At 43.8% G+C, this 18,302-nt stretch overlaps 1 protein-coding gene across 1 annotated transcript in view; it reads right to left on the bottom strand.

The window, feature by feature from the left end:
• Positions 1-4,529, bottom strand: part of LOC308283832 (retinoid-inducible serine carboxypeptidase-like) — a 29,961-nt gene extending 25,432 nt beyond the window's left edge. The window contains exon 1 of the mRNA XM_080724333.1: positions 4,281-4,529. Coding sequence (XP_080580459.1) covers positions 4,281-4,425 — 145 coding nt within the window. The 5' untranslated portion in view covers positions 4,426-4,529. The remainder of the gene's footprint in view (positions 1-4,280) is intronic.
• Between the last annotated feature and the right edge of the window lie 13,773 nt (positions 4,530-18,302).

Here is an 18,302-nt window from a genome sequence, read left to right as displayed (position 1 = left end):
TCTGATTCACTATGCAATATGTATTCATATTTTCCGGTGTATTTGTATTTGAGGTTCTCTGTATTCATGGGTTGCATTTGGAGTCCTACGCAGTCCATGTTGAGGACCAGCACAGGTGTTTCAGTTGTCTGATTGGTTAATGTTCTAATCTACACCAATCAGCACACTTGTGTTGGTCCTCAACACGGCCGCTGTAGGACTACAAATGCAACCTATGAATATTCTTAATTAGTATCCCATTTTACATAACTTTGTAATCATTTAAAAAAGGTGCTATTTGGGGGCCCCTGTTGGTTCAACCAGTTTATGTGGTCACCGCTTACTGTACATGAAATTATTTTGGGGGGTCCCCAGATGATTAACTTAATGTGCAACATTGTTTTCTCACTCAACAGTAAACAAACCAACATAAAATGTAAGTGCATAGAGGGCAGAAATTGTGAAAATAGCGTTGCGAGGCGTTGTGAGCATGGCGTTGTGAACCATGTTTCACAAAATGTAAGTGTCAGGGTACGGGGTCCCCACCAATCAAACTGTTATCTCTGCCAGGAGATGAAGGGTGAAGGGCCTCTTTAGCCTGGTCTATAATCCATCCATGTGGGCCTGGGCCCGACAGGGAGCCATTCAGTTGAAGGACACCTTCCTCCCTTTCTAGAAGAGTGTTGCAATCTTACCAACGGAATCAGGGTTTGTACCAGCCTGAGGAAGCGCTGTATGAGTTGTCTCAGAGAGAAAGAAAAGAAGCCCAGTCTGCAGACTCTGGCTGTTCAATGGCACCACATAGCATGGCTTTAAAGTCCTGCAGTGTTCTCTGTTGCTCACATGTTACAACAATGGACTGAAAGACTGCTCACAACCAACAGCCAGACTTGTACAGTACAACTTGTAACCAGAACAGAATGTGAGGTTCCATAATGGAATCATATTTGAACTGGGAAGAACCCCAGACTTTGTTCCACTGATATAGTGAAAACAGGCAAATAAGCTCAGGCTTTGTGAGCTTGTATTTTCACAATATTTGCCTAATATTTACATATTTGATAATTTGGCATTAAAAAGTCAAATCAAATTGGATCTTTAGAAATGTGCAGATACCCTGTATAGTATACACCTATACTGTATGTTTGTTTACCGTCGAGTGAGAAAACAATATTGCACATTAAGCTAATCATCGGGGGACCCCTGCCATAAAGAAGACATTGATGAAGGCTTACTATATTGCTCCATATTGACTTAATTTAATTAAAACAGTCATCATTTCCTGACAAAATTCCCTGTCAACTTCTTTTACAATGAGCACAAATATGCATTTTATCTCAAACAAAAAAGGCCAGCAGCATTTACAAAAAAGAAATGACTTTATTGTTCAAACAGCAACGATTTAAAAAGATGCGATTAAACGTGACAATTTGGTTGATCGGAGTGCTGATAACGTGTCCATTTGTGATTGTCAAGGCATTCCAGCTGCCATCCGGGGGACGTGAGATACTCAGACCCGCTGGGTCCGCTGGGTCACCATCCTCAGCATCTGTAAAGCCATGGGTCCCTGGTCTGACGGTATCTGTCAAAAGCAAATCAGCAAAAACGTTAACCAAATCTGGATGATCGGTGCAGTAAACACATCTAGTGTGCCATTTTTTCAACATGAACAAAATGTGAAGGTTTCTTTTTTCTATATTAACTCTATCCGTGCCAGAAGCAAAAATGGCTCCAAGGTCCATGTGCCAAGATTTTGTATGTTTTTCTTTACTGTTGAATGAGGCCCCCCTCATTCAAAAAATATTTTGTCAATCGGACAAAATGGTTCCAGAGCTAGAGCTGAATGAATACAAAAAAAAGTGTCCACCAGCTAGAATGAGCATTTTCTCAAGCAGCCACACGAGGGAGCCAACACACAGAGAAAAGCATCTCTCTGATCTCAGGTCATTTTGACATCTTTTCAAAATCTTTTTGATCTAAATGGCACACAGGGCCCTTTGAAAAATGATGTTCAAGTTAATCTGTTAGGGGAAGTACAGGGGTAATAGGAGGTTGTGCCAATTCTTGGCTTGTTGGCATGTTGCCCTGAGGAGTCTTACTAGCCCATTTAGGCCTAGAATTATTGACTGCTTTAACCAGTGAAAAATAGCAGATATACAAGCTCACAGCGCGGCACCGAGTGCCGCGCTGCGAGCTTGTAGATCTGCTATTTTTGAAAAATCGTGAAAATGTGTGCCAAGAAACCTATGTTTCCATGTCAGTGATGCTCAAACTTTTTCATGTGAAGGACCCCCCCATCTCAAAATATTTAGTTCCAGGGACCCCCAGAAGCAAAATTTGAGTTAGAAATGTTCGCTTAAAAAAAAACATATATTCAAAGATTTTCACACATTTTCACAACTTTTCAAAAATAGCAGATCTACAAGCTCGCAGCGCGGCTGTGAGCTTGTATATCTGCTATTTTTCAATAGCTAAAGTTACTAGGGCCCCTCTCCACCTTGGGCCCTAGTAACTCAGTCCCACTTTCCTACCCCTTGTGACGCCCCTGATTTGGGGCCCCCTGTTGGGTCAACCAGTTTGTGGTCACTGCTTATATGCTGTTGATTTTATATAATTTAAGTTCATGAGCATGTATAACAGATTGCCCAGGGACAGAAAATGAAAATCGTCCCTTTGGCTAAATACGGCACATTTAGATTACAGAATGGTCAAGGTGCATTTTCCCTGTTTAAATAAAGAAATAGTTGACTTCCCACTTGATTGAATACACCAATGTTGCTGGTAGGCCACAAGGCCATCAGGTGGTCTGCTGAGGCCAGCTGCCTCCATCTCTAAATTCTAACTGAGGCAGGACTTAAGGGCTTTGCACACAGACACGTTTTTTTTTTTTTTTTTCGCACGGAAAAAACTGACGAAGAGAACAATGATTCTTTATGACCTCATGCACACCGGCTCCGAATTTGCCATGCGGTAGGTGGCTGCGTCGGTGTTTTTTTTCCCCCGATCCAACCCAGTTTGATTTGTGTGCCTTGTCGCATGCGGTAAAAACTCATTGACTCCTTTTATGACTCCTTTTCGGATCTGCAGTGTGGATTCCGCACAGCCTTGCACACCAAATCCAATGTGTTTTAATCATGCAGCAAACGAAAAGAACACAACGGTCCTGTGTGCAAAGCCTTTTACTCAGGGTGTGTATTGCCCCCCACGGCCCCACCAATCAAACTGTCATCTCTGCCAGGAGATGAAGGGTGAAGGCCAAGAAGGCGATAGCAAGAGGGTGCAAAAGACCCGTACTTCCCGTTTCTGTGTGACGTAGGTAGATACCTTTTTAGGAGGCGGAAGCATGTTTGGAGTCTATTCATTTACAATGGGAGAGCTAACGTGAACACAGAGCAAAATAATAGTTCAGAAGCTATAGTCACTGAACTAAATATTGTACCAGATCATCACAAGCCACATAATATTAACAAAATTGTCATACTAAAGTGGCTTTTTTCAGCGACAACAACTGAGAAAATCTACTTTATTATTGCTCTTTAGCTGTCCCAGCAACACACTCTCGCGGGATCTATAGCACCAGTAAACAGGACGTGCGCGAGATTTGCCTTCAGAGCCGGCGCCCACTTAGGAGTCTATTTGTAGGATTTGTGTACCATGGTCGCACTCTAGTGGATCCAATGAGGATGAGCTATCTTCATTCATTAAATATCTTTGGTGAAGGGCCTCTTTAGCCTGGTCCATAACCCATCCTTGTGGACCTGGGCCCGACAGGGAGCCAGTCAGCTGAAGCACACCTTCCTCCCTTTCTAGTAGTGTTGCAATCTTACCAACGGAATCACGGTTTGTACCAGCCTGAGGAAGCGCTGTACGAGTTGCCTCAGAGAGAAAGAAAAGAAGCACTGTCTGTTCAATGGCACCACATAGTATGCCTTTAACCCATTTAGGCCTGAACGCATTATGACGCAATATTTTATGCTTTAAATATAAAAAAATAGCAGATATACAAGCTCACAGCGCGGCTGCGAGCTTGTAGATCTGCTATTTTTGAAAGAGTCGTGAAAATGTGTGCAAATCTTTGAATATATGTATTTTCAAAGCGAACGTTTGTAACTCACATTTTGCTTCTGGGTGGTCCCTGGAACTAAATATTTTGAGATGGGGGTCCGTGGCCAAATAAATATCATTTTGGGGGTCCTTCACATGAAAAGGTTTGAGAACCTCTGGCTTAGTTCATTTAGAATATTCTAACTAAATCCAATCTTTGTGACAAAGCATTACAGCATTATTTTGATTCCTCTCACCCTCAGTGCCGTCTGGTTCTGCCTGTTCCTCGCGCTGCTTCTGTTTGAAGTTCATGACACCATGGTGCATCCTCTCCTCTCCTCCTCTCCTCACGAGGCACGTTGACCCACGTCTTGTGTCCAAATGTACACAGCGTCGTCTCATGTTGTCCCAAGTTGTTTAAAGAGCAATTGAACAGAGCAATGTGACATCTATATACATCCCTTGACATAGTTTGAAGCAACACTCAACTCATGCGTCTGCTCCCTATGGTCTGCTCCTAGGTAAACAGAGAAGGAGAGAGAACACTTCCTGGTCAGGTGATTGGGGAGAGCCAACCGGCTGCCGTCCTATGAGCCAGGAGAATGTATCCCATGGGCTGGGGGGCCATGGCTGGCTTGATTGGTTACGTGGTGTGGGTTTTCTAGCGTAGCTGCCATGGCAGCTAGTGTCAATTAAGGGAGACTCTATTCACCAGACTCTACCTGGCTCCAGGGGGTTGAGGGGGGCCGCGGCCGCTTCGCGGCCGCAGCCAGAGCACGCAGTCCGGCTTGGGTGCCCTCCGAGACCTCGGTGTCTGAGTCTGGAGCTCTGAGAGAAAAAAATAAATAAAATAAGCTGAGCTGACCTGTGCGTGCGTGCATTCAGTGCAATGTGAATGCATGTGACTAATTGATAGGAAGATAGAGAGATAGATAGATACGTAATAAACATGATTTGGTACAAGCCCAACTAAAAGGAGATCCCAGTAATGTTGTTGGCTTATTTCCACAGGGAAGTCATTCATGAATGAACTAATTATTGATATAGGACTGTCATAGGTATACAGTGTCATTGACAGTACAGTTCACTGGTACAAGGTCAACTAAAAGGAGATCCTAGAAAAGACTAAGCTTATTTCCACAGGAAACCATTGAAGTATCTCATATAACATTGAATGACGGATAGAACAAAGCACTATGCAGGGGAAACAATTTAAAAAATAAAACAATAAAAACAGCCGATCTACAAGGCTGCATATGTGAGCTTGTGGATCAGCTGTTTTGGGCGCCGCCACTGTCGAGGCTGACAAATGAATGATTGCGACCGTCAGGTCGCAGTTACTATCGAAACCTCGACCAGCTGTCTGTATGTCCGTCACACTTTTGCACTGCTCATATCTCTGCAACCTATCTCTGCAACCGCTGGCCGATCCGTGCCAAATTTTGCACAGACAGTCCTTGCCCTCCACCCATCGATTCTCTCCTCCTCTTCTAGCGCCACCATGAGGCGAAACCCATTCTGGACACTACTCCTACAGATTTTGCCCTAAAATCACGCAAATCGCCACACAGTATATATTAGGGAGTCTTACTGGTTTAATTATTTATTTATCCATGCCAAACGTTGCACACACACACACACACACACACACACACACACACACACACACACACACACACACAACACTCCTTGGCTGTATTTATTTAATTAATGAATGAATGAATTAATTATTTCCCTGTCTGCACCAGGCCGAAAGGACACATTGGCCCCGGCAACTAACTTTCCCCCGACTGCGTAGGCTACTGATTCTTTAAATAATTAATTAATTAATTATGGCCCCGCCCCCTGCACTGGCTGGGCTCACTGGTACAAGGTCAACTAAAAGGAGCTTTATTTATTTCATTAATTATTATTATTATATGAGGCCCCTGTCGAGACTGACTATTTATTTATTTATTTATTTATTTATTTATTTATTTATTTATTTATTTATTTATTCATTCATTCATTCATTCATTCATTCATTCATTCATTTATTTATTTATTTATTTCCCTCCCGACTATGTTTCCTTCCATCCATCCATCCATCCATCCATCCATCCATCCATCCATCCATCCATCCATCCATCCATCTTCAACCGCTTATCCGGAATCGGGTCTCCGCCCCCCCCCCCCACCCCCCCCCCTCCCCCCTCCCCCAGGCGTCTGCCTATCGGCTAAATAAATAGATAAATAAATAGATATATATAAACAAATAGCGTACATCTTTCTTCCTTCCTTCCTTCCTTCCTTCCTTCCTTCCTTCCTTCAATAAATAAATAAATAAATAATTAAATAGCGTGCAACCTTTCTTTCCTTCCTTCCTTCCTTCCTTCCTTCAATAAATAAATAAATAAATAAATAAATAATTAATAGCGTGCAACCTTTCTTTCTTTCTTCTTTTCTTTCTTTTCTTTCTTTCTTTCTTTCTTTCTTTCTTTCTTTCTTTCTTTCTTTCTTTCTTTCTTTCTTCCTTCCTTCCTTCCTTCCTTCCTTCCTTCATAAATAAATAAATAAATAAATAAATAAATAATTAAATAGCGTGCAACCTTTCTTTCTTTCTTTCTTTCTTTCTTTCTTTCTTTCTTTCTTCTTTCTTCTTCTTTCTTTCTTTCTTTCTTTCTTTCTTTCTTTTCTTTCTTTCTTTCTTTCTTCCTTCCTTCCTTCCTTCCTTCCTTCCTTCCTTCCTTCCTTCATAAATAAATAAATAAATAAATAAATAAATAGCGGTCCCCGAGGGTGTCATCGCGTGAGACTGCACAACTTGCATTTGTTGCTAATTACACGCGAATGCAGGGGGGCGGGGCTAATTAGCCTAATTATTCAAATTGGGGGCGTGGTCTGCATTAATTATGTCAATGAGGTTGGGGGCGTGGTCTGCATTAATATGTAAAAGAGGTCGCATGACAAGCGTTCTCGTCACCGCGCTGACCGTGTAATTACACGCAAATACAAGGGGTGGAGTCAAACTTAATGAGTGGGAGGAGTCTAACTTAATGAGTGGGCGTGGTTTCAACAAGAGGAGGAGTCTAACTTAATGAGTGGCCGTAACGTAATGATCTACAAGCTCACAACGCGTCGCATCGCGACGCGTTGTGAGCTTGTAGATCTGCTATTAATGAGTGGGCATGGTTTCAACAAGAGGGAGGAGTCTAACTTAATGAGTGGGAGGAATCTAACTTAATGACAGACAAATGCAGACGACCGTATGTAAATGAAGGGGAGGAGCTTAGTGGACGTATGCAAATTGGGGGCGGTGCATTTTTGGAAATACGTGTGGGCGTGGTGCGCATACATTATGCTCGCATACATTATGCTAATGAGGGCGTTAAGGCAGGTTTTGCAGCGCGTAAAAAAAGCAGACGACCGTATGTAAATGAAGGGGAGGAGCTTAGTGGACGTATGCAAATTGGGGCGGGGCATGGTTTGGAAATGCGTGTGGGTGTGGTTCGCATTAATTATGCTAATGAGGCAGTTAAGTGGCGTTTCCCAGCGCGTAAAAAATGCAGACGACCGTATGTAAATGAAGGGGAGGAGCTTAGACGACATATGCAAATTGGGGGCGGGGCATGTTTTAGAAATACGTGTGGGCGTGGTGCGCATACATTATGCTCGCATACATTATGCTAATGAGGTCGTTAAGGCAGGTTTCGCAGCGCGTAAAAAAAGCAGACGACCGTACCGTTTGTAAATGAAGGGGAGGAGCTTCGTGGACGTTTGCAAATTGGGGGCGGGGCATGGTTTGGAAATGCGTGTGGGTGTGGTTCGCATAAATTATGCTAATGAGGCTGTTAAGTGGCCTTTCCCAGCGCGTAAAAAATGCAGATGGCAGTATGTAAATGAATGGGAGGAGCTTAGACGACATATGCAAATTGGGGGCGGGGCATGGTTTGGAAATACGTGTGGGCGTGGTGCGCATACATTATGCTCACATACATTATGCTAATGAGGGCGTTAAGGCAGGTTTCCCAGCGCGTAAAAAAAGCAGACGACCGTATGTAAATGAAGGGGAGGAGTTTAGTCGACTTAAAAAAATTGGGGGCGGGGCATGGTTTGGAAATGCGTGTGGGTGTGGTCCGCATAAATTATGCTAATGAGGCTGTTAAGTGGCGTTTCCCAGCGCGTAAAAAATGCAGGCGGCCGTATGTAAATGAAGGGGAGGAGCTTAGTCGACATATGCAAATTGGGGGCGGGGCGTGGTTTGGAAATGCGTGTGGGCGTGGTGCGCATACATTATGCTCACATACATTATGCTAATGAGGGCGTTAAGGTAGGTTTCCCAGCGCGTAAAAAAAAGCAGACGACCGTATGTAAATGAAGGGGAGGAGTTTAGTCGACTTAAAAAAATTGGGGGCGGGGCATGGTTTGGAAATGCGTGTGGGTGTGGTCCGCATAAATTATGCTAATGAGGCTGTTAAGTGGCGTTTCCCAGCGCGTAAAAAATGCAGGCGGCCGTATGTAAATGAAGGGGAGGAGCTTAGTCGACATATGCAAATTGGGGGCGGGGCGTGGTTTGGAAATGCGTGTGGGCGTGGTGCGCATACATTATGCTCGCATACATTATGCTAATGAGGGCGTTAAGGCAGGTTTCCCAGTGCGTAAAAAAAGCAGACGACCGTATGTAAATGAAGGGGAGGAGCTTAGTGGACGTATGCAAATTGGGGGTGGTGCATGTTTTGGAAATGCGTGTGGGTGTGGTTCGCATAAATTATGCTAATGAGGCTGTTAAGTGGCCTTTCCCAGCGCGTAAAAAATGCAGACGGCAGTATGTAAATGAAGGGGAGGAGCTTAGACGACATATGCAAATTGGGGGCGGGGCATGGTTTGGAAATGCGTGTGGGCGTGGTGCGCATACATTATGCTCGCATACATTATGCTAATGAGGGCGTTAAGACAGGTTTCCCAGCGCGTAAAAAATGCAGATGACCGTATGTAAATGAAGGGGAGGAGCTTAGTGGACGTATGCAAATTGGGGGCGGGGCATGGTTTGGAAATGCGTGTGGGCGTGGTTTGCATAGATTATGCTCGCATACATTATGCTAATGAGGGCGTTAAGGTGGGTTTTCCAGCACGTAAAAAATGCAGACGACCGTATGTAAATGAAGGGGAGGAGCTTAGTCGACGTATGAAAATTGGGGGCGGTGCATGGTTTGGAAATGTGTGTGGGTGTGGTTCGCATAAATTATGCTAATGAGGCTGTTAAGTGGCGTTTCCCAGCGCGTAAAAAATGCAGACGACCGTATGTAAATGAAGGGGAGGAGCTTAGTCGACATATGCAAATTGGGGGCGGGGCATGGTTTGGAAATGCGTGTGGGCGTGGTTTGCATAGATTATGCTCGCATACATTATGCTAATGAGGGCGTTAAGGTGGGTTTTCCAGCGCGTAAAAAATGCAGACGACCGTATGTAAATGAAGGGGAGGAGCTTAGTCGACGTATGAAAATTGGGGGCGGTGCATGGTTTGGAAATGTGTGTGGGTGTGGTTCGCATAAATTATGCTAATGAGGCTGTTAAGTGGCGTTTCCCAGCGCGTAAAAAATGCAGACGACCGTATGTAAATGAAGGGGAGGAGCTTAGTCGACATATGCAAATTGGGGGCGGGGCATGGTTTGGAAATGCGTGTGGGCGTGGTGCGCATACATTATGCTCGCATACATTATGCTAATGAGGGCGTTAAGACAGGTTTCCCAGCGCGTAAAAAATGCAGATGACCGTATGTAAATGAAGGGGAGGAGCTTAGTGGACGTATGCAAATTGGGGGCGGGGCATGGTTTGGAAATGCGTGTGGGCGTGGTTTGCATAGATTATGCTTGCATACATTATGCTAATGAGGGCGTTAAGGTGGGTTTTCCAGCGCGTAAAAAATGCAGACGACCGTATGTAAATGAAGGGGAGGAGCTTAGTCGACGTATGCAAATTGGGGGTGGTGCATGTTTTGGAAATGCGTGTGGGTGTGGTTCGCATAAATTATGCTAATGAGGCTGTTAAGTGGCCTTTCCCAGCGCGTAAAAAATGCAGACGGCAGTATGTAAATGAAGGGGAGGAGCTTAGACGACATATGCAAATTGGGGGCGGGGCATGGTTTGGAAATGCGTGTGGGCGTGGTGCGCATACATTATGCTCGCATACATTATGCTAATGAGGGCGTTAAGGTAGGTTTCCCAGGGCTTAAAAAATACAGACGACCGTAGTGAGCATTCGTTCCACGAACGCATTCATTCAATGAATGAATGAATAAATAAATAAAGTGCAAACGAACGAGCGAACGAACGAACGCACGTGCACGCACGCACACTTTATTATTTATTCATTCATTCACGCACACACGCACGCACGCACACTTTATTTTTTAATTAATTCATGAATACAGCCTGCGATATGCGTGAAATCTTGCAAGCACATTCCCACTAGGTCAAGGAACAGATGCCTCCCTTCTCACATTGGCCTGTTATAGCGCCACCAGCGGGTCAACTTTTGCATAACACATTTTTGGAACAAAATGCCTCAAATCATGCATGCAGCTAATTTCAGTAACGTCAAAGAGAGCACTGCCTGCGATCTTGACATTTTGTACTTTTATAGACATTGTTTTCTGGCTTGAAGCGAGCCCACAATTGTTTCGAAGGAACAATATTTTCTAGTTGTATAACTTTTTTCTCATTTTCCCCAAAAATGAAATATCCCTTTAAAACCGGGAAAGGGTCTGTGTCATTTCAGATTTCTCTAGCTATTCAAAAATAGCAGATATGCAAGTTCATAGCGCAGCATGAATGAACTTGTAAATCTGCTATTTTTGACTCTTTCCCCTTAGGCTCAACCTTCTTCCTGGAGAAGTCTCTGGATTGAATTCCCACAGATCATTGAAGTCCTGGTTCCAGGTACGGCCACCAAATATGTGCACCAAAATCTTAAATTCCAGAACCAATCTCTTAATTAAATGGTTTTGCATGTTACTGGACATAATACATTATAGCAGCTGTGTCTCTTACAATACACATCAAGTATTCACTTGATCACTCTCTAGCGCCCACACACACAGTTAATAATTGATTCGTGTCCACATAAGAGATACAACACAAAGAAAACTATTTACAAGGTGCTGTAAAAATGTAGTCAGAAAATCTTGAGCAAACACACACACACACACACACACACACACACACACACACACACACACACACACACACACACACACAATAAAACAAATACACAAAAAAAGAAATATTTACAACTTTAAACTTTTATTTCTTTTAAAATAAGATATCAAAGGCAACACATCTGCTATTATTAATAATACCAGTACAAAACAAAAAAAAGAAAAGAAAAATGTATGGGGGCAAAAAGAATATACAAAGAACAGAGCATGACAACGACGACAGCTTTGGAAGTTATATAATAATAATGCTGCTTGAGACAAAGACAGAACGGATGCTCAGTGGAACATGACGTCATCCATGTGCTCCTTAAGGTCCAGCAGCAGCTCTGTGTCGTCAGTACATTATTTCCACACTCACTTTATCCCCCCTTTCAGGTATTGTAATGTAGGGATGGAACAATAAGCGATATTATCGTTTATCGTGATAAAAGAAACTCTCACGATAATCGTATTGTTGAGATTTAATTTATTGTGAAATTATCCTCCGTCATGCACTGGGATCACTGGGATCGTTGCGACGCGTTGTGAGCTTGTAGATTGGCTATTTTCAGCACGCAACCAAGTGTAAAATCAGCCATTACAATATCATCAAGGCCTGCCAAAATACATTTTCGTCGCCTAAAATCTTACGATATTTAGTCGACTAAAATTAGACTAAAACTCAAACCTTTCAGGTGACTAAATTATGACTAAAACTAAATGACATTTTATTCAAAAGACTATGACTAAAAGTAAATTAAAAGTTGCTGTCAAAAACAGCACTGCAAGAGAGAAATGCCCATGAGCATTTGAATGCTCAGCAGACTTGCGCACTAGAAGCACCTTAACATTCCCTGTACCTTCACTGACTTGGTTTCACTCAACACCTAGATTTTCCGAAGGCACCACCATATCCATGTACTTCCTAGAAAATACTAATCAAAATGATCTGCATGTCTGTGGCGCCTTTATCCAAAGCGCTTTACGTGCATATCCTAACAGCAGAGGCAAATACAAAACTATGCAAGGCACCAGCCACCAACCTCCTCATCCGTTCAAGGACAATTTGACACAGGAGGAACCGTGGATGGAACCAGATGGCTCTACCCACTGAGCTACTGCCACCCCCACCCTCTACTTCCTCCTTTTGGTGGTTCAAATGTGAATTATTATGCTCCACACTTCTCAACCATTATGGTCGGAGGCAACAGCATCTAAAGGAGACGTACACACACTCAGAGGCGAGGACATTCAGACTGTACGGGTGTTCTCCACAGATTGTCAGACTAAAAAAAGATGGAGAATAAGCTGTTTAGTTCATTCCACACTGCGGTAACAAGTTAGTTAGTCTTGCGTAGCCAGACAACAATTCCACAATCTCTGAATGCAGCTCCTGAATGGCGAGTAATGGAAGCTGGCATTTCCGTTCATATAAATATGTGAAAATATATTTTAAAATGTCACTTCTGGTAAGCAGCAAGCTAAATATGCTTAGATGATTTTTATTTATATTAGGATAAAAGTGTGCAATGTTAGAAACAAAGCGGAAGTGGGGAGGAGGCTTCACTTCCGGATACTCATTATAACAGTGGTTCTCAAAGTGGATTCCAGGGACCCTGTGGGTTCCTTTAGGAGGGTCTAAATTGACCAATACAAGTCTGTAACTCTGACAGTGTACAAATGGAACCAAATGAACCCTACCGGGTTCATTTGGTTCCATTTGTACACTGTCAGAGTTAAGGGGACACTTTAAAGTTTGAGAAACATTGCATTATAAGACCTCCGTCGCCCCAGACTGTATGACGGCAGCATTTTGCAAATCGCGGGAGTCAACAGTCTGGCCAAGTGAGACTAGTAACAAGTGCACTGTGTTTGTGTCCCATCCTGTCTGCAGGTTCTGGGCTCTGCTGTCTGACTTCTTGTACGTCCACCGGCCCTCCTCGCCCCTCCCCTTCATCTCCTCTTTCTGCCAGGGCTTCGGCAAGGCCCTCTACTGGAGGGGACAGGTACTGCAAGGGAGGGAGGTAGATATAAAAAGCTAGATACCTCATCCGCCGCTGCAGTTCATTGGAGCGACGTGTAACAACTAGGGGGTCCTCAGAGTTACCACAGGGGGTCCTCCAAATCTTTGTGTGATAGAAGCTTTTTTCCCCTCCTTTCCTCTATTAACCACTAGAACCCTAGTGTCCATTATTCGGGGAACTTTAGCCAAAAATAGCAGATCTACAAGCTCACTGCGAGGCGTTGTGAGCTTGTAGATCGGCTATTTTCGGCAAAGAGGTTTTGTGTAGAGGGGAAAAAGAGTAGACTATGTACAGAGTGAAAGATCAGGTTTATCAAGTATTGACGGTTCAAGTGGTTAAATATCTGGAAACACAAATTTACACGAACCCAAAACACACTGACGCTTTTGCTGTCAAACGACGAAACCTCAGTATGGTATCTATGGGTTGTGGGGGTCCCTGCTTCATCTCTCTCTCGACTAAGGGGTCCTCCTCGGCCTGAAAACGTGGAAGACCCCTGCTCTAACGATTATAGTTGTTGCTCGTGTGTGTCTTGCAGCGGGAGGTAGGGCAGAGCTGGTTCAACCTCAGTGCCCAGGAGCTGCAGCCGCTCTACTACAACCACCCTCTGGAGGGAGGGGGCTGGCTGAGGAGCCGAGGCTGCCCCGAGGACCCCTGGAACGGGGGCTGCTCTCTGCTGCTGGAGGGGGTCCTGCCTGCAGGCCTCCACAAAACATGTGCCAGGTGTGTGTGTGTGTGTGTGTGTGTTATTGTAAAATTAACCACACAAACCCTATCGTCCCGAATCTGGGCATGCCTAGGGCTGCCTAGGATGTTATGACATTTTACATGACTCAAATAATAGCGATTAGAGTACGTTTACCGGTATGTTTATTCAGCCTTCAGCATGATCGCAGGTTTAAAAAGACAGGTGCCATTAAAACACTGAATTATTTTGCTGGTGTGATTACAATACAATACAAAACCGTTGCTGCTAAAAACCTGAAACAAACAAATTGTTTAGTGTTCATTGCTTGGTCCAGGGAAAGTACTACATCAGGGGTCTTCAAGAGGGGGTCCGGGACACCTAGGGGGTCCTCAGAGTTACTACAGGGGGTCCTCCAAATCTTCCAATAATTTTTATATTAACAACTTGAACCCTAGTGTTCATATTCTGAGACCTGTAGCCAAAAATAGCCGATCTACAAGCTCACAACGCCTCGCAGTGCAAGGCGTTGTAGATCGGCTATTTTCGGCAAAGAGCTTTGGTGTAGAGGGGAAAAAGAGCAGACTAAGTACAGAGTGAAAGGTCAAATTTATTAGGTTATGATGGCTCAAGTGGTTAAATATCTGAAAACACAAAATACACTGATGATTGTGCTGTCAAACGATGAAACTATATGGAATATATGAACTGGTTGTGGGGGGTCCCTGCTTCATCTCTCTCTCAACTAAGGGGTCCTTGGCCTGAAAACGTTGAAGACCCCTGTACTACGTCATTCCAACATTTATTCAGACCTTTTCATTCTTGTTTCATAATTGAGTACCTGAGATGAAAAAAAGTCCATATTTAAATTGATATCTTTTTGATTTACCAGACCGTAAACCACAAACTAGAAGATTCTTTTTACTTAACTCATATATATTAGTAATTATAAGACATAATACTTATGGAAAGTGGAGAAAAAAAAGAAAAATGGTATATCTCCAAAAGTTTGTGGAACAACAGTATAAGTCCGTACAAGCGATATTCAGCAGACAAAGGGAGCAGATAACATTATAACAGACAATTGAACAAAATAAGGGGGGAGTGCATTAACAATTTAACAGATTAAAAATGACTAGTTTGTGGCTTACAGTCTGGTAAATCAAAAAATATCTATATTAAAAAGAAAATTAAAATATGGACTAATGCCTCATTCACATACAGAAAAGCCAAGCTAATGGTTTGCTTGGTAATTCAATGTATTCTCTATGCAAACCAGCTTTTAAAATGTCCAAGCTGGAAAAAAAGCTTGGAATTTTTTAAAGCTGGTTTGCATAGAGAATACATTGAATTACCAAGCAAACCATTAGCTTGGCTTCTCTCAGTGTGAATGCAGCATTAGACTGTTATTCGTCTCAGGTACTCAATTGTACGACAATATCTCTCTCCCTCTCTCTGTTTCCGTCTCAGGCTGTTCTCTCTGAACGTGCCGCTGGCTTCCAGCTCCATGGTGTCTCTCATCTACAAGCTGTCCCCAGGCATCACGGTGTCTCTGGAGCTGAAGACCACAGACGCCAGCCTCTGCACGCACAAGGCAGTGCAGGACGTCTCCAGTACGTTTACACAACAGGGGGTCCGGGACCCCTATAGGGGGTCCTCAGGGTTACTACAGGAGGGGTCCTCCAAATCTTTATGTGATATAGAAACTTCTTTTCTCCTTTTTGAGCGGTGGTCAAAACGCTCCTATACGTGGCCGTGTGTGTGGGTCTGTCTGTCTGTATGCGTGTCTGTATGTAGCCTACAGTACCTTTTGTGACCACACATGTTAAGGGAGGGGCGCTGTTGTTCAGGCCAGGCCAGACACCCACACACACACACACACACACACACACACACACACACACACACACACACACACACACAATATATATATATTTGTTTTGCTGTTGCGCAGCCTCCACGACCACCGCTCAGTTCACACGGGTGTGATTTTTTTATATTAACCACTTGAACCAAAGTGTCCATATTCGGAGAACTTTAGCCAAAAATAGCAGATCTACAAGCTCACAACGCCTCGCGCTGTTGTCAGATGTCAGATGTTTGGTGTAGAGGGGGAAAAGAGCAGACTAAATACAGAGTGAAATGTCAAGTTATGTATTGACGGTTCAAGTGGTTAAATACGTATCTGAAAGCACGAATTTACATGAATCCAAAATATTCAAACAATGAAACCATATGGAATCTATGAAAAGGTTGTGGGGGTCCCTGCTTCGTCTCTCGCTCTCAACTAAGGGGTCCATGGCCTTAAAACATTGAAGGCACCTGTCCTGGAGGATTAATGACCCAGTTCACGTATACGGTTTACAAAGCCTGATATTAAATACCATTGCAAGCTGTCAGGGACGAGATATACTGTAAATGCATTAGAGTCACTGCATTTAAGCACTTACCCCAGCATCCATATTATTTGAGGGTCCCAAAATAGCAGATATACAAGCCAACATGTGCCAAGGTGACCCATTGTGAGCTTGTAGATCTGCAAATTTTGGCTAAGAGATTCAGTGTAGAAGGAAAAAAGCAGTCCAAGAAGTACTGAGCCAACTCTGGTCAAGTGTAGAGGGTCAAGACAAGTGGCCAACATAAACCTTGACCATTTCCCCCAAAATGTCTTTACGTTTTGTCCATAATATCAGAACAGAATGTACCTGAAACAGTTTGTCTACGTTTAGCTGTAACTCGCTGTATCGTTTTTGTCATCATTCAGTGGGTTTACAAAAGTCGGGGAAATGAAGATTTACTATTCTGCCCCCTGGTTTACAACTTGAGTCGGCTTATGCGACTCAAGGTCGCCTGAGACGGCGCGCCTCTGTCATGGTCAGTAACTATAGTTTACTAGTCCTTACCCGTTCAAAGATATGAGCTCCGAAATGATGTGCAGTGTGTGGGTTATGGGATGTGCACTGTGCACACAGTTTATGAGGGATGGAAAGTAACTTTCTGGTGCTTGCATGATAATATGTAGGAGCATCAATGTAAGAAATACCCGTTTCGTTTAATGGCTACAGAGATACTGTGTACCGATCTACATGACAACATCTGAAAGAGGGCCAGCCAACACCCCCCCCCCCCCCCCCCCACACGCACACGCACGCACACACACACACACAGAGCTGGTTAAACATGTTGCCCCATGCTAGATGCAGAATAGATATGCCTCATGCTAGATGCAGAATAGATAGTAGTTACACCATAAAAATGCTAATATACAGCATATGATTTGTGAAAGTGACAAACGGGCTTCACAGTTATGTCAGGTGTGTTCATATGCTAATGGTGATGCGATTTCAGATCAATTGCTCCAGCCACTGAGGAGAAACGCTGTGACAGACACTCAGACAGACAGACCGACAGAGAGACAGACACTCACTCAGACAGACAGACATTCGCAAAATTATAGTATAGATATGGCGGAGCTACTAAGCCCTGTTGGTAGGTCATTTATCTCCCAATCAATGGTGTGATTAACCCGTCCGGTAGCTCAGTATCTCCGCTACTGACGTGACAAAGTATCATTCAGTATGTTGATATAATTCGAATGGGGGTGCATTTGAATTAGAACAGTAGCACCTGAGTCATATATTGACATGGCCAACATAGGGACGGCAGGCTTAATACAGATTTAACCTTCATTCCCACCGGACACGATAAAGATAACGATAACAATAACGATATGTCGGCGTTCACATCAATTATGACTGCTTTATCATTGTGGTGTGGACACTGCCATCCACTTCAATGGAAAACAATATATTTTTTTATCATTGTCTTTATCGCGCCCAGTGGGAAAGGGCCTTTAGCATGGAGGTGAAACTCTCCACTGTTCGGTCTTTATGCGTCGAGCACCGAATGCATATGTGCTGGAATCCAGTTTGTGTTGCTGTGCAAATCACACGTACACTTTACTAATAGCTGTGTGTGTGTGTGTGTGTGTGTGTGTGTGTGTGTGTGTGTGTGTGTGTGTGTGTGTGTGTGTGTGTGTGTGCGTGCGTGCGTGCGTGCGTGCGTGCGTGCGTGCGTGCGTGCCTGCGTGCGTGCGTGCGTGCGTGCGTGCGTGCGTGCAGCCACCAGTAGGTCTCCCAGAGTTCTGGATAGCAGCCACCACTTGGTTAAACAGCTCTCTGAAAGGTGTGGTCAGTGGAATCCAGACAGCTGGACTGTCAGGTGAGGCCCCCCTCTGTCCCCCCCTCCATCCCTTTCTTACACCATTATGCTTGAACTGCACCTTCTGTACATAGAATATAACGTGAAGTTGAATATACTAACCTGTTGCTCTATAACGTGAAGTTGAATATACTAACCTGTTGCTCATAGAATACACTGTGAAGTTGTTTACACA

The sequence above is a fragment of the Nannobrachium achirus genome (assembly GCF_963921795.1).
Source record: "Nannobrachium achirus genome assembly, chromosome: 4".
Taxonomy (NCBI): Eukaryota; Metazoa; Chordata; class Actinopteri; order Myctophiformes; family Myctophidae; genus Nannobrachium; species Nannobrachium achirus.
This window is presented reverse-complemented; position numbering and strand designations above follow the sequence as displayed.